This window comes from Varanus komodoensis, unplaced genomic scaffold (genome assembly GCF_004798865.1).
Source record: "Varanus komodoensis strain SLA01 unplaced genomic scaffold, ASM479886v1 scaffold2, whole genome shotgun sequence".
NCBI classification, from domain to species: Eukaryota; Metazoa; Chordata; class Lepidosauria; order Squamata; family Varanidae; genus Varanus; species Varanus komodoensis.
Genome location: NW_025335568.1, coordinates 21,511,937 through 21,529,777, shown reverse-complemented (window position 1 = coordinate 21,529,777; position 17,841 = coordinate 21,511,937). Strand labels below are relative to the sequence as shown.

Genomic DNA, 17,841 nt, shown 5'->3' with positions numbered 1-17,841 from the left:
TGGAAGTATTCCAAATATTCACTTTTATGAGATTAAGCAGGAATTTGACCTCAGGGGAAGACTACCATATCCAAGCAGAGAAGCCAGCCCTAATTTTAGTGGGTTACATTTATACTGTATGGTAAGCAAAGTCAGGCAAACATGGTCCCTCCTGAGAACTATACCACCGATTCCCTAATGTGACCATGGTGAGTCAAAGAGCAAGCTCATGTTCCTGGATGTTGTGATAGCAAAATTAATGGAATATATTCTTTCTGCATCTAGTGGAGTTTATCCATTATCTTGTATATGGGGTAGGGTGCTTTTATATAACTTTTCTTCAAATGACAGATTAACATTTTTAAAAACAAAGCAGATGAGTCTTGACTTACTAGAACATGATCCATCTGGCATTAGCATGTAGCCATTCAGACAATAGCACTTATAGCTGCCATAGGTATTCATGCACCGGTGTTTACATGGCCTTGGTTTCAATCCACACTCATTGAGATCTAAAGGGGGAACCACGGTTGGCGGAGGAAACAGAAACAAAGCAGGCATTACATGTTAGCATGTTTAAATTTCCAGAAGATGGGAGCAATTAGGTTCTCTTTGCAGCCCAGTCCAAGCTGAAATCATGATTGGAGCCAAAATGGTTCCTGCAATGTATCCCCCTATATGCAGTCAAAATGACCATGTGTGCATAATGCCCTCCACATCACTGAGACTGTACACTCCCTTCCCAAGCCCATTCTCCTTCCCATCCAACAGCAAAATCCCCATGCCAGTTTAGTCACCTGAATGTTTACAGGTTACAGGTTTACTGTAAATTGTGGATAAGGTCTGTGCCAAGATGTGTTAAAGCTGGCTAGCAGGAGAGGCCAGGAGCTGAAAATAATGAGGACATGATTCAGTAGCCCTCTGAAACACACAGAGAAAACTGTCCAACATCTTTTTTTAGGGTGGAGGGTCGATCTTTTATCCTGAGTCCTTAGTACACTTGCATGGCTAAACTGCACTATTGCATTCCTATCAAAATGGCATTCAGAAAAGTTCGATAGGGTATCAAAAGAAAGCAGATCTTAAATGAAGCACATAATTCACACCTAGTAGATGGGGTAGGATGTTTTTGCCCCTTCTTTTTTAAAGTAAGAGCTGAATAAATCTGAACCTCACTCTATGTCTTGTATTGTTTGACTCTTTCTAGAGAGCACTGGATAGGATACCATCTGGTATATTTTGGTAGACAAGTATAACAGTACTGACTAGCTATTTACAGTGTGGTCTTAGAAGCATGGGTGTCTATTTCAAGTGTTTGTGCCGGGAAATGTATTAATACCTTGCTCTACTGAGATTCCTTCTGTTGTTGAATTTTAATTCAACACGTAATAAATATTTTTCCCAGCTTTACTGAATAGCTTCAGCAGCAGGTCATTATAAGCACCTACAGTGCTTGTTTAATACCTTTGACACTTTAAGATGCACTTTTTGAAAAATGAATCACAAATAGTTGGAGGATGCTTAGGTTCAGATTAGCATGCTTCACTGGTGTTCCTTTCATCAGACAAAGCAATATGCAAAGCTGAATAAAGAAACTCCAGCACAATTTCATAAAAAAAATAAAAATAAACATTTGATTCCCTCTATTCTCCTAATCTTAACATCTGCTGGAAAATGTTTAGGCGCTTTAAAATTACTTTTGAAAGAGCTCTGCTCTTGACTTGGGTGGAAAATATTGTGCATAGATAAGTGAAAAGGAAGTCATCAATCACTAGGGTTATCTTTTGGGACTGTTATGGGACATCTGTCATTTTTTCAGGCACGTCTCATCATTTGAACTTTTCTTCAAGGTTTTTCCTCAGACATCTTTCCTCACTCATCTTTCTCTCATTGGCTCTGCTCCGTTTTCCTTTGGTTGCACTAAAGTTTTTGTGTAGAATAACTATTTTCCCATTCCATAGCAGCAGAAGGAAAGCCACTGGAATTCTTACCCATGAGATCAGGATTTCTCAGAAAAATGCTGTCCATAAACAGGGCTTAAGCTGCATACAGAAAGTAGTTGTTTCCCAACATCCTAGCTGTATGGTGCAACACCAGAAAATGCAGGCATTATGGTACATGGGATTTTGTACAATTCCTGGGCAGTCCTTCTTTTAATCGTCATTCCTCTACTGACTTTATTAGGCCTTGGGAACTGGCACAGTCTTTGCATACTTGTCTGATGTCAGGTGTACTGAATCAATGCAGTCAACACCTGGAAACATCAGTGCACATGCAATCTCACCACAAAATGTCTTATTATAAAATTACTCCTGATATTATTGTCCTATTCTTCTCAATAACATAATTCAAAAATATGCCAACATATCTGCAAATTCAAGCAGTACAGTTGTTTTGATATTCCAAAGAGGGGAGGTGGTATGTTGCTGAGACAGAGGTGCTTCTCTAAATCCAGTCATATCCATGAAAAAGGTCAGCATTCAGATCAACCTCTTAGCCACACCGGTTCTTTTTACACGTTTTTTTTTTGGGGGGGGGGGCTAGTGATTTCGGAACAAGTTTAGGCTAGTGTTAGACGAGCATATTAGATAATCCCAGGACTATTAATGAATTGGCACATACATACTGCATTTTTGAAAGAGGACAGGAAATATATCTTCTAGTTCTTATTTCATGTGCTTTCTAAATATTTCACTTAGAACACTCTCTGAAGAAAAGATGGGGGGAAACCTCAGGAGTTTGTATTCTCTAAAATGGAAAGTTGCAGTTGCAAAGGCTTCCAGAATCTTTTCACATTGCTCACAATTCAGCCTCATTCTTTCTGGGTCTGTTTAAAAATGGTGGATGGGGTCTGAGACAGGTTTTAATAAGCCCCATTTCTGAAGCTTGCTGATATTTTGTTCCATTGTGCCAATTTGTCAATGACACTATTTGCTGAAATTATACAGGTGAGGGTATTGGGGGGTGGGGAGGGGGACAGGGGGAAGAGAACCAATAACAACACAAGAAAATAGTCACCATCATGTTGCATACTGAAAAGCATTGAGAGTAGGTTGAGTGTTGTGATACTTCAGAAAAGTAGAAGTAGTGCAGGCTGCTAAGCTAGGACACTGCATTGCAAGAAGAAAGATAAGTAGAGTGAACCCTTAACACAGCAAGAGTGGCTCAGGTGCTGCTGCATCTGCATACAAGTTGCTGGCTGGTGCACAAACACACCCACTAGAGTCTACCTTCAATCAGGAGGGACTCCCCTAATCCCACTCCGCAGATCATTTGTGCACTAATAAAAGGGGCAGAGAACAGTGTTGGGGTATAAGAATAAAGCTTTTTAAAAGGCTAGTGTGAGAGGAATATCTGATACTTTGTACCATCTCAACTTCCATTCAACAAAGAACTTCAATGCTAGTGAGAAGATCTTTCCCACAGGTTGACCGCTAGAGGTAATAATCACAGTTGATCAGCAACATAGGATCCAGGCCAGAAAGACTGACACATGAGAATTTCCCCTTAACAGAAGCACGTGCTTAGGTGACATCATCTGGCAACCCTCCCATTCAACAACTACCATTGCTGAATGAGCCCTGTCAATTATGCAGCATTATGTTAGCACTGGCATAGGCAATGTAGACCTATGAACATTTTCCTAGCACCTGCTGAGGTGCCCTACCCCTCTTTTTCCTTCTTCTAACAACTAACTTCCATACTGGCAGCCTGGGTTCTAGTCCCCACTCAGTCATGAATCTCACTGAATGCTTTTGGGCCAGTCATTTGCCCCAAGCCTAAGCTCATAGGAAAGTTGTTTGGATAACATTGTAAGGAGGAAGAGGATTTTACAAGCCATCTTAGATTCCTTGGAAGAGTGGAAATTGTGCCATGTAAATGTAATAAAAGATTAAAAGTAAGTAGGGGATATTTATTTCCCTGAAACTTACAGGAATGTTGTCCTTTCTGAATGGCATGTTCTCAGGCAGGATGTCTGAGAATGGAGACTGAACAGATTGGATCCACTGCTCCTATGGAACAGCCTTCAAGAGCTGTGGGAACAGTCTGGGTCAGATGAGGAAGAGGGGCTGGAATCTGCAGCTGAGCTGCCAGTTAAATTAATGGATTAAAAGATAACCAATGGAGTCAATCCAGGATATCTCTTGGTCCAATTCCAAGGGACTAAGAGATATCCTGGAGTCACCCAGCTTAAGTTATGGGAAAGCAAAGCAAGTCTGATAATGAGAAGGGCAGAGCAAGCACCACTGATCCCAGGGTCTGGCATCAGCTTAAGGGAGCGGACTAGCTGAGAAGTTTCAGACACTTCAATCCACTGGCTCTTAAGGAAGAAGATCCATCTTAAAGGCAGAGTGTTCCTAATCTGAGTTTGGAAAGTTGGAGGGATATCCAATAGGTCACATTTCTTTAATGATTAGCATTCTAACTTGACTGGTTTCATTTGTTACTGACTTGTGCAATACGTTTCATTTGTACTTTCAAGCCAGTCTGACTGGCTTGCATTCACATAACGAAACTTTGAGTTGGAAAGCCATTGAAAGCCTAGAGGAAGGGAGCGAGAGAGACCCACTTGTGGCCAAAGTAGTAAATAATGGTCTACATGGACCAATGGTTTGATTCAGTGTAAGGCAGCTTCTTATGTTCCACTTATGTTTCTAACTGGAAATGCCAGCATTTGAACCTCAGACAAAGGGCAAGCTGCTGCTCCCCTTCCAGATATAGATACCCATATTAGACATGTGAAAGTGTGAGCGGCATGGCTGTGTGCACAACACATTGCCAACCTCACAGTACATTTTACATACCAACACAGATACTCCTATCTATAGCAGAATGCTATCCCCACCCAGAATTGTTAAGTACAATTATAATCCCCACCCAGATATTATTAAGTACAATTATACTTCTCACTCCAAGTAAGTCAGTTCCTGAAACCTACCAAAGCAAGCAACATTATTTTCTTTTTTTAAAGGAGCTTAGAATAGGCAGCATGTATCTGAAAGCCAGAAGGAGACCACAGGAGGAAACAGAGAGAATTACGGAGGGTCAAGCCTTTCAGGATGAGAGGATCACAGCCTCAGGCAAGTGCCAGTGCTCAGTTGCTTTGCATGCCAGTCATACTGCATGGGGCAGCCAGAAGAGGTTCGCCATCCGTTCAGCAGCACGCTTGCAAGAGGTCTGACCGTGGGTTGAAAGCCGTGCAGGTGGAAGGGCCAAACCACCTGAAGCAAAGGATTTTCCTCACCCCTCCATGGGACGTTTGTTGCGTGATGATCCAGAGGGCTGAAAAAGGGTGGTTCACTGGGCCAGTCATATGAGGCTGCATACAGATGCTCAGCTTCACAGGTCGAGGAGAAGGCATAAGAAATGTCAAAAGGCTTAGACCAAGTAAAACGGCATGGCAGCTTCTTATGTCAAATACCATCAGTGAAGAGTCATCAATTGCATTTGTAGAGAAGGAGAGAGAGGGAACAGCTAGCTTGTAGGGAAATATATTTTTATTGAATATGCAGCATGGTCTTTTCAACCCAATCAAAAGAATCCTAGGGTATCCTTACACATATGAACCATGAGGGGTCGATATTCTGTAGATCTGATCTTCTGTCCCCTATTTTGGACAGGTGAATATGCCTTTGAAGAGACTGGAGCAGCTAGTTTCTCCAGTTTTAACAGGAATTTGGCTGTACAGAAAGCAGACTGGTTAAATCTTGTGTCCATCATGAATCCACTCTCCTTCCCACCTCTCTGTTGACTTATTTGGAATGCCACTAAATTAAATAAATATTAAAATTTAAATAATAAAAATAAATATAAATAGTGGAATTGCCACTAAAATAAACACATATAACTTTGTCATGGAAAAGACAGCTCTGACTATTGAAACAGAAAAAGCAGAGTAATTAAAAGAATATTTACATTAAGAACCCCCAAACCCTGTTCAAGGCACTAAGGGATGAGGTCAAAAATCTATCTGGGTCTTTGGAAATGTGCAAAAGTTCCAAAGAAGACACACATGGATTCTTTGGCAGAGAAATCAATGTAGAAAGGTAATGAAGAAAGTTTGAAAACTGGTCTTCCAGAGAATCAGCTACAGAAGTTATATTATGTTAAGGCCCCCAAGGTGGCTCACAAAGATATAAAAGAAAACATTCAAGCAATACAAAAAATAACATCAAAATGATTATTTAAAACTAAAAACCTAAAGCCCAAATAAATTCTTCATGTGTGGATGCAAGTTTTTTCAACAGCTATATGAACGACTTTTCAGATAGAAAAAAAAAAAAAAAAAAAAGGATGCATCTGTTTCATGCAATGCTTTCTGGGCATAAAAGCCCCAGCAGAGTCTTTGGCTTTCTTGTCGCCCCATTCATATATTGGAACTGCCTCTCCTAATCATTTCCTTTTCTACATGGAAAGATGTCCTGACAGCATTACAATAAATGCATAATGATTGCAGGGTTGCAGAGACATGGAGTTCTGAATCAGTGCAATTTTTTGTTTGTGACATTTTCGCAAGGCTGAGAAACCCATAGCCTTTCAGATATTGCTGTGATTCCATGAACCTTGACCATTCCTGAAGCTGGTTGGACCACAGGTAATGGTTGGATGTCATTCCTGATGATTAGGACCCTGAGGATATGGGATGGGCTGGGAGGTGGTTTAGGCCTTGTCAGTGAGACTGTTCAAGGAAAGATGGGGCAATGACATATTGGGGATTACATGAGCAGAGCCACTGGAGCCAGGGTCACACTAGATGGCCCAGGAGGTCCCTTCCGACTCACTGTTTCTATGTTTCTAAGTTTCTAAATGGGAGTCCAGAAACATCTGGAGGTACCACAGGGGCAACTGATTGTTGGACATTTGTCTGGACTTCTGTATTTCTGTACTATTTTTTCCCAAAACAGGCATTACACTACCGATTTTTCATGGACCTATTTTTTTTCAATCTGAAGTTCTGATAACAGATAAGGTATAACAAAAATTCTCTTTCCTGTGTTTCCCTCATACCACAAATGTATGGTAGGAGTACATACTTGCAGGAGAGAATCCATAGGTACAAGGAGGTGTTTTTTGCTTGCATGTGGATTCTTTCCTCCTAATATCCTTTCCCTTTCCCCCAGTTCTAAATCACTGTCTTCAGCCAGGATCCAAAAGGCAGCAATCCAATCTTCGTAGTCCAATCTTATGCATGTATATACAGAAGGAAGTCTACCTCAGAAGGAAGGAAGTTTACATGCATTCATGGCCACCAGAATGGGTGGCTTTAAAAATGGGAGAGAAAAATTAATGGAAGGTAAGGCTATTAATAGCTGTTAGTCATGATGGCTATGCATTACTTCAGAACTGGAGTCACTATGCCCTCTATGCTGGGGAACATAAGTGGGGGTACATGATTGCACTCATGCACTACTTCTGGGCTTCCCATGGGTAGCTGGTTGGCTACTGTGAGAAATGAATACTGGCCTTTGGACTGATATAGCCAGTATGTCTTCTCTCTTAAAGCCCACTGAGTTCAATCATCTTATTCCCAGGTAAATTCCCATTGGATTCCAACCTTAATTCCATCCTTCTGTGCACATGTTATCATGTACTAAAAAGAACTCACAGATGAGTGAAGTAATTTTAATGTTGATAGCTCAGCTGAGATAATTTGGAGAAAATTGGAGAATTTAGAAGAAAGGTTTGGCCTTTAGAGCATTATCAATTAATTTCCTTGGTGACAAAAATATCAGAGCTTTGTTGCAAGATTCCTTTATTGGGTCCACAGGAAGTGAAAGAAAATGGAGAGGTTAAACTTTCTGCCTTACAAAATGGAGTTTCCTTACAAGGATGTTTGAGAGAGAAAGGGAGTGATGGGTTATAGACAAACATACACTCACACTTCTCTATTATACACAACCCAGTAGCCTTCTGGATTATAGCACCATGGAAAAGCCATTTCCACAGCTGGACAATTCCATCTGAGCTCCTTGCCAGCAACAGAACATTTATTTAATGAAGGTGTAATGATCAGGCAGGATCTTTCCAGGCCAGGAAAAGGCATTCATACTCTGAGACAGGACTCACCTGCAAGGGAACAACCAGCAGAAGCTGAAGGCAGCAATACTGATCAAACTAGCTTGAGTTTTTGGATGCAAACTGGTTTGTAAATGCAGTATAGCAAAATAAAAAAGAAACCCCACTCTACAGTCAGGACTAGAAGAGAGACAACAGTTTCATCTGGTCAAGTAGGATGTTAGTCCCTGTTAACAAGGTAGCTTGGAAAGAAGTTTGGAATGAAAGCCATTTCATCTTATGGATCAAGAGAGCTATTCTCTGCTCAGGCTCAAACTATATATAAACCATTCTGAGAACTTTGATTGCTGTGAATGGTTTACAAAAAGCAGTAAGCAAGCAAGCAAGCAAATAAATAAATAAATGGGTTTGTTTAAATGCAGGTTTCCTCCCATCCTATACAAAACAGAATGAATGATGCACTCATTTTTAAGGCAATTGTGATATGCAGGTGAGTAATGCTTAGTCTACCTGCAGTTCATCTCAAAATGCCCCTCGTCCTGCATCCCAGCAAGCACTGGGAACAGCGGGAAGCAAAATACAGCAAGGACAGAGAGAGGGCAGAGGGAGGTGGCGGAAGAAGCGCTTTTTGGCACCTTCTGCCAGCATGCTTTCTTGCTCTAAAAGACTGAGCTCCTTCCACACAGGATCATTTATATCTGATAAATGAATGGTGATCTTGGGTTCAAACTATGACCTCCATGCAAAGATTGAGCCAAGTTATATGGCCAGTTATGAATACCCAAACCGGTTTCTATGCTTCTCTAATGCAGCAATCCCATAACATTGGAATGAAGTTTCTATGTCTTAAAACACATGGCAACAGATTCCCAGGAGCCAAAATTGGCCAGGGCACATATTTACCACATGTCGTGCTGCCCTTTTTGCGGACATGGGAACGCTCTTTAAACACTTTTCTAAAAGAAGAGCCAATCAACCTGCAGTGGTATCTTTTGACTCTTGTCCATGCTGTAATATTAAGTAGCCCTAATCCCTTTTGAAATACATACCAGTTGCATTCAGTCAAAGAGCCTGAAAGGCCAAACCAGACATGGAATCAGAGGAGCCTTTGCATCTAACACACAGGTCTTTTAAACAATGAAATGCAATCAGCTGCTGGCAGCGTTTCTGCGATAATTAACAGAATCACCAAGTCACCCAGGGAGAACGTTGGTTTTTTCCTCTTGCTGCATTCCTGCAAAGCTGCCATTTGCACGGGGAAGAAATCCCTCATTGCATAGCATCTATTGCTACAGTATTTGTAATTTAAAACACCTGTATGTTAATTTCAGCAAAGCACTTAGGCAGGGTAGTCACATTTCCTGCTTTACAAAGAACAGACATTTATTGGAAGGCATCTTTTAGTCAGATTTCCCTGATCTAGTGCCATCTTGATGACTAGGGATAGTGGGAATAACAGTCCAATACACCTGAAAGGTGCCAGGTTGAGGAAGGATCCTTTAGTGGAAGGGTTGTCTGGTCCAAGTCCACTTAAGAATGAAGACATGCAAGGAAGAAATGCAAGAGCAGCCCTGAAGTTGCCCATCAGCAGCACCTGGGCAGTACCTTGTGCAAGGTACACAGGTCACCTGTTCACAGCTCTCACTACTGTGGTGAATTTGAATTTCTACCACATTTCTTTGGCATGCAGTCATGATTATAACCTAAATTTGTACCTGTGCACTGGCATATTAAAATATTATGGAAACCTGCATTCGCTTTTGTGGACTGCAAACTTATTTTGGGGGATGTATAAGGAATTGTCCCTCTAGTTTGGTCCTACAGCTACAGCCCAGTAGAGAAATAGGACATTTCTGATCTTGATGAGAGCAATTCATTGGTAACTTCAGCATCAAAATGAATGGGAACTGTACAACTAAGGTGAAAATTGTCAACAGGTTATAGTATAAGATGTTGTATTATTAGTACTCTAAATGGAGAGGCCTAGGACCTAGGAAGGAAACTGGAAGTTTGGGGAAATAAATCATGGAGAAGGAGTCCTCCCTTAATTAAATCTTGTTAGGAACAAACATCTATGCACATGCCTAGAGGTAAAGAAAATCTTATAGTCTAATCTGAAGCATCATACTAACAAAAGAATTACAAGAAAGAAAGCATATAGCTGATGTTTTTAATTGGTGCATGCCTGTAGTGCTTTTGTAGTATACAGTTTTGAAAATAACATTATATAATAAAAGTAAGACAGCTACAGATGTCAACATCACTTGTAGAGAAAGGGAAAAGAAGGGGAAGAAAATGACGCCAGGAAGAGGGGACCTTTGATCCTACAAGAACCTGTCAGGAAAGGATTAGTATACCATAAGTTAGGGATTTTAAGCTTTTAGAAATCATGCAAGGATTAACAACTTTCAGGGAATACAGTTCTGTATAGCACTACCATCCTCAACTGGCAGATTTTCTCTAACCTTCATTTGCTTTTCCATAATAGGCTAAATAAATCTTAATCAAAATTAGCTGAAGATACTGATTGAACATGTTCACACGTCATGCTAAACCACCCCGACAAGAAGCCATGGTGGTTGGCCATCATCAAAACAACCCATGGCATGCCCAACAGTCAGAATGGGCTCACCCTGATACTTCCTCCCCTTGGTCTTCCCCGGGAGACATGATGGGGAGGGGTAAGTCAGTGTCAGATGCGGTTTTGGGTCTGGCTGGCACTGGCAGTTGGCCAGGAGTTGCTTGGCAAGGGGTTTTTGCCACTCTTGTGAAGAAGCTCAGCAGTCAATTTCCTATATTCACAATGGTGTCTGTTGCCCAGGTTCTGGTGACAGGAGTACAACCATCCCTACAACAACCCTTGGACTGTTGGCAGGTCATCAAGAAGCCAGCAAGGAAAAGCAGACCTGGTTCAAAAGACAGAGCAATTTATCATGGGCAGCAACCCACAATGGATTGTCATGCTGTACATACCCAGCCTCCGTGACTTTCTTAAATACCTGGGAGTGCTCAGCTATATAAATTAATACTTTCAGATAAGTTAGTGGAAATAGTGCAATACCTGTAAAACAGTGATCCATCTAAAGCAAGAGATTCTTCACCTTCATGTAGTTGCTAGCACAGACTCAAGAGGGAAGATTTTTTTAAAGAATTAGAGGGCTGTATTCAATCAATGGCATCCAATGCCAATCTCACTTAAGATCCATTCATTTCAATGGTTCTCCTTCATATAGGAGTAATGCTGCATGTAGACTTTAGTTTGTTTTTCATCAGGGTAGTGATATGTCCTACTTTACAGAGGGCAGTGATCTGTTTGAAGGCATTTTCTATCTGAAGGTGTCACCAGTCCAAGTTTGGTTTACAGGCAAAAAGCCATTAGAAGGGAGAGCAAGATGCTTGAAATACTTTCCCCATCAATACTTTGGAGCTAGTTAGGAGAATCATTGGTTGCCTTCTTCATTAGGGTGAGAGAGATAGTATATCTATTTAAAGTATATATGTGTGTGTGTGTGTGTGTGTGTGTATTGCACTTTGCCTTGTGATTGGACCTAAATGATATTAACAGTTGGACTCCCACTTGACTCTGCTTCTGGACTATGCATTGTAGCTCACTGCTTATGGTCAGAATTGTGCTTGTGTCTTCGTCACTCCTGCCTTCACCTGTTCCATAATGGCGTGAAACCTTTACACTTGATTATTTGCCATTCCTGCTGTCTTGCTTTTGGATTGCCTTATAATTTGCTCTAATGGTGAGCCTGACTTTGGACATGAACATATGCATCAGTAAATATGAATTAAATACAAATCTGTATCCTCTTCTGGACTCTATTTTGGTGAATTGCAAGTTCCACCCTAGTTTTCATAAAGCAAGATACTTATTACCTACGTCAAAACCAGAACTTTGAGTCAAAGGTTTGCTTTTTTATGTATCTCTGAAAGTGAACATTGACTTGCCTTAAAAGCAGAGTCAGTTAATTGCTAAATATTTTAGAGCAAGGTTTATGTTGGGATTCACACAAAGCAACTTCTAATCATGCCAATCTGAGAAAGAAATTTCCTGCTCATTCCACTGTGTGAAAAGTACCATGGCTTCATAGAAGGTTTCCACTAGTACAGCTCCACCTCCTTACCTTTTGAAGCTGGTTAAGAAATGGCCATAGCTTCTGCCCTAGTCACCTGTTCTTCACCTGTGAGACTAAACACAGGAGGAGAGCAAGCACCCCCCTCTGCTTTCACTTTGTTGCCCTCCCTTTGTGGAATGTCCAAAGAAGAGAATGTCCTGTTGCTGAAAGGTGACAACTGAAACCATATTGGTCAGCCATGACTCTGCAAACATCAGTCTGTGATGTCACCTGGGAAACTAGCAATATCGTACTTGCTGCTCCTGTTCTCTTTTCTGAGGAACAAAACTCTCTGATGGGAATGTAGCTCCTGCTCCTCAATTTCTGCATTAATGAACCAGTTAAAGTTTCAGATTTACGTAAAACGGTGCTTTGAAGAAACTTGCTTTTTTGTTGTGTTCTTGCGTTGTTTTCTTACCTTGGTTGCATGCTTTTCCAGCATATCCTGGGTGACACTTGCATTTGTTTGGTCCGACACATTCGCCATGCTTACATCCAGGCTGACATACAGCTGTGAACACACAACGGCAAGAAAATGACTTTTCCTATCTATCTGGAATGCAGACAGCATTGAATTCTAACAATGCATTTTAACTTGAGGTGACTTTCTGCTGTGTGGAATTGAATTAAAATGCACACAAATGCAGAAAAAAACTAACCTTTCTTTTTTCTTGAAATCCCAACAAAAATTAAAAATGCATCCGTACATATCAATGAATACTTATTAAATGCATATATGTAAAAATACAGCTTTCCCATTTTAACAGGATATTTGCAATGCATATAAAGTGCAGATTTTAATTTTAATATGTGGATTGAGATAATGCATTGTACAACTACAATTTCTGACAGTGTTTACTTTAAGTTACTAATGAACAGCTTAGTAGTAAAATAACTTTAACAGTGCTATCCTTGATGTGTCCACTCAAAAGCTGTACTGAGTTGGATGGGGCTTATACTCAGATACATGTGGATAGGACTGCCAATTAAGAAGCCATACACCTCTACAGTGTGAAGGTGACAGTCACTTTTTAAAGCGGAGAAAGGGTTGTCTGTCTGTAGAGAGAGCGTACAAATGTATGTACATTTCAACACTTAGAAATCATCATATTATTAGGTTATTTTATTCTTTAGTTGTGCGTAACTCACCCCAGTTCATGTTCCTCACAGATCAATAAAGGCAAACAGCGTGGACATTTTTGTTATGGTTATATGCAACAACAAATAAAAGGTTGTGTTTTTAACCAAATGTTGCCTTCACGTTTGAGGCCAACCCTCCCAATGCCCGCCTGATGTTTTGGACTACAGCTTCCATCATACTTGACCACTGCCGCAACAGATGGGAAGGGAAGTCCAAAACATCTGAAGACTACTGCATTAGAATTGGAGATAAAATGGCAGTTCTGTTGTTAGTACGAATCCATATTTTCTAGAATTCCCACAGTCAAGATCCATCTATGTTTACTCAGAAGTAAGCACCTTTTAGCAAAAGTCCCCTGCAGCTTTAATCAAGAGTTTCCTCCTTGCAGTTTCTGCCTGTTATTCGGAATCATGTGGCATTAGTGGGGAATTGTTCAGTAATTTAGCTCCTGCTCCCTATGGGCTTTCTAATTATATTTTGCAACAAAAAATAATAGTGGTGGGGAATGAAGAAACCAATGATAAAAGCTGTCCAAGGAAAGGAACTGAATAACCACGCAATCCTATGCTCAAATGTCATTGATGCTTACTTCTAGGAAAATGGGCATTATGATTAGAGCCCTAGCAGCAATCCATAAATGATTCTACAGCTGTACCAAATAGAAAGAAAGGTGGGGGAAGTATCAAGGCTGCAAGGGGGAAGCTTTTAATTAAATGCAAAAACAGCTTAAATGCCTTAATAGTATTTTGTATGTCCACAAGACAGGCTGGCACTGAAATTGCATTCTATTGCCAAAAATAGCTCCACAGCACTGGGCTCACAATGACATTGTCTGAATTCTCCATGAAAAGTTTGCTCACATTTATAAAATGTGAGTGCATGAAGAAGCACAATCCCAAAAGGCCAGTGTGACAACAGCCTAAGGCAATTATTAAGTTGCATGAGGTTGTAATATTCAGAAAAATGGACGCTCTTTCTGATCAGGGGAGGGGGGATATAACAATCCTTATTGGGCAAACTCTGCATTTACACTTTCTTACTAAATGTGTATTTTTAAAATCACCTTATAAAACATCTGCTTTATTCAAGAAACCTTTTTATTATGCAGCAATTTTAATGGTTAGATGTGCATGTTTTTAATGTGCTTTCACAGACCTTTATTATGGGCAGTTGGCCTTTAATCTTTAACCAACTCAATATGCCAAACCTTCCTGTTTCGTATTGGAATGACAGTGCCAAATGCTGCGCACATGCCTCCATATGCAACAGGGAGATCTAGTGGAGAACTAATCTTATGGCTATTTTAAATAAAGCAGGCATTGAGTTTCCAAATAGATTCTCAATTACCTACTGCCTTATGGCATTGGATTAGAACTGTATATGAACATGTCAGTGCAAACAACACATTGCTGTAATTTTTGAAATGTGCTGTAACTGTGCATGCCCAATTGGCCTAGAGCTTAAGCTACATGCGTTTTGCGTAGCAGTAAATCTATATTGCTCATCAAGATAATATATGGCAAACATTCCTTAGTAGAGTACATAATACTGGAAAACCTCCAGAAACTTCAGTGGAATTACTCGTACATCAAAGTGAGAGGGGCACTGTTTCCCAAATGCTAGGCACACCAATATGCTGTCTGAAGGCAGCTTGAAGAAATCAATCCGCTGCATTGGATGCATCACACAATTTTATTTTATTTTGCAGGGGATGCTCTGAGAGCTAGGAAGTCCTGGGCAACTTTGATCTGTATTCTCTGCAATTATTTGGGCGATGGCATCTCCAGGCACAGCACCCTAGGAGTACAACTGATAGGTGTGGGTGAATCTCAGAAGAGTCAGTGTGGTGTAGTGCTCTGGGTAGCAGAGCAGGATGTGGGAGATTCATGTTCCTCATTTGGACAGATTTTAGAGGGCACTCATTCATAGGGTCTCCATAAAGCACAGACAACTTGAGAGCACAGAACAGCAGGAAACAACCTGGTTGTAATGCTCACTGTGCCTCATGCACCTCACAGGGTTCATGCCAGGATTAAATGGTGCAGAGAAAGACTATGTAAGCAACCTTGATTTCCTTGCAAGAGGTAAAAGGTAAGATCCACATGGAATAAAATAAAAATAAAGACTCCGCATTGCTCAGAAAGCGGAATGGTGTCCTGGAGCACAGAATGACTGGGCAGAGGAGATGGCCAAAGCTGCAAGAGTGCTAACTGGGCTACCACGCCCTTGCAGAGAGGATGCCTGACATTTAAAGATAAAATGTGCATTTTTGCAGCATCTGTTGCAACACAGGGAGGGGGACAGGCATCCTGGCTCCCACTCCTCACACATTCAGAACAGAGTCTCTGTGTGGGCACCTGTACGTGTCCAATGGTTTCTTCATGCTTATATAGTTGTACACGTGGCAGCTATATCCATTCTGCTCTTCAAGTGAATGTGTGGAGGTTAGAAGCACTGACAGCACACGTGATTCTGCTCCCCTTTCCAGAAGTTCAAAGAACAATGAAAATGACTCGTAGAAGTTGTAAAAGGGCCCAGATGCGAAATGTTCTAGCAACTGTGCTCTGAGGGCACATGACATGACAAGCTTTCTCAGCCAGGTCGAGACTTAGGAGGTGGCTGCCTGGGTATCCTTGCACTGTGATCCTAAGCACATTTCTCAGAAGTAATTGCTCATGTGCTCAGTTGAATTTACTCCCTGGTAAGTGTATTTAGACTGCAGTGATATGTTAACAACTGTGGCTATTTCTCCTTTTTGTCTCCATCAGGTAAGGCTGTGGATGTGCTAAAGCAGTGCCTGGCTGGGATAACACCCTGGATGAGGGCCAGCAACCCATCCAGATAAGAATGAGATGTGCTGACAGGTGGTTCCTCTGACTGGACGGGGGTGTTCAGCCTGTTCTGGGTAAGGCTGCACTCTCCCTGAAGGAGCAGGTTCATAGCTTGGGAGTCTTCCTTGACCTCTCTTTACTATTTTAGGCCCGGTGGACTCAGTGGCAACCGTGTGCCTTCCATCCGGATGGGGGGAGCCAGGTCACATTCGCTGCCTATATGTTCCCAAACACATGATTCCAGATTCAAGGTGCTGGTTTTAACCTGTAAAGTCCCATGTGACTCAAGATGGCAAAACCTCTCCCAATTGCAATCTATGAGGCCGCGTCATTCAACACCTGAGGGCTTCCTTGAACACAACCAACAAGGCCACCTCCATCGGCATCAAAGAGGAGGGCCCCCAAATTCTGGAGGCACCACAAGTCCTAATCTACACACTTAGGCACTCTGGGCATCAACAGTACTATCCACAGACTTTTATACTGAGACGTTTAACTGCTCTAAACAGCATGGGGAGGCAATATTGTCAGCCGTTTTTAGCAGGCTGAGCTGCACAAACCCATCCTGGTTCTTTACATTGGGTTTTAATTTCTTGTATGATGTTTATTCTATCATTTATCTTTTGTACTGTATTTCACTGCATTTTGTCATTGTGTTGTACATCACCCAGGGAGCTTCTGTTGGGTGCTCTAGAAGCAAAAGTGTGCTGCCTTGGGTTAGGAACAGAGGACATTGCCTTATAACACTTGGTTCATCTTGCTCCGTGTTGCCCATCAGTGGTTTCTCCGGGGTTTCGGCAGAGGTTTTCCCAGCCCAGAAACACAACAAGGAGGAAAGTCCTGGCTAGCAGGGCCTCTTCCTCAACCACACTGTCTGGTTGGTATCCACTCCCAGTCTGATCAGCTTTTGTAAATGGACTGGGGAGAGCATCTTGAGGTTAGTCACAGATAGCAGAAAGGCTGGGCCAACACTGAGAAAGCCCCATCAAACTTGGGGGAGGCGGGAGTTACTTCTGAGTAAACTTGGTGCAGTGCAATCCTATACATGTTTACTCAAAAGTAAGTTGCACTGTGTTCCCATGGAAGTGTGTATAGGATTGCACTGCACATCCAGCACTGCACACACTGATTTCAAGTGGCAGTTAAATAATCCCTTTAAATACAGCAACTTGTCAACATACTATTAAAACCATTATTAACCATTCTAAATGTAGAAAACAAATGGTTCAGAGCTTCAGAGATAATAAAAATCATTTGAATGGTAAGTCTGCATCAATATTTATGGATTTGATCGAAAATAATGTCATGCTTGATCTACATTAGTCATTCAATCCATAGCGAGAAGGAAATGCCTCCATAAAGTGCTTCTGACACCCTAGAATAATACATAAAATAATTACATTCATATTTCCTCTGAGTTTTTCTATATTGTTCTTATGCCCCAGATATGATTGTAGAGGTCATACCTCCAAAACACTGTTGTGCCAAAATTATTTCAAGAAATATGTTCAGCTAACCTTTGGGTTGGCACCTTATCCTGGCTATTCTCTGCCTTAAGATGTAGAAAGCTGCAAAACAAATGTCCATAAAAAGCAATTCCAGCTTTTTTTTCCCTGCAAGGAGGATGGACTTGGCTGGAAGTTTATCAACTTGCTACATTCCCGAAGAATTACACATATTCAACATTCAAAGCATTTTTTTCTGAAATAAAAAAAAATAAACTGGGATACATTTAAAAATAGAAATATTTTAT

General features: G+C 41.1%; 1 protein-coding gene across 3 annotated transcripts in view; it reads right to left on the bottom strand.

Annotated features, from left to right (window-relative positions):
* NPNT (nephronectin) overlaps positions 1 to 17,841 on the bottom strand; it is a 73,074-nt gene that overhangs the window by 31,470 nt on the left and 23,763 nt on the right. Inside the window, exons 3-5 of one of the 3 annotated variants that reach the window (XM_044428626.1) lie at positions 12,535 to 12,627; positions 5,225 to 5,317; positions 372 to 491 (exon numbers count right to left, since the gene is read on the bottom strand). In XM_044428626.1, coding sequence (XP_044284561.1) covers positions 372 to 491; positions 5,225 to 5,317; positions 12,535 to 12,627 — 306 coding nt within the window. Of the gene's footprint in view, positions 1 to 371; positions 492 to 5,224; positions 5,318 to 12,534; positions 12,628 to 17,605; positions 17,657 to 17,841 lie in introns of all 3 variants that reach the window. The other 2 variants (XM_044428624.1, XM_044428625.1) reach the window with 2 other exon arrangements.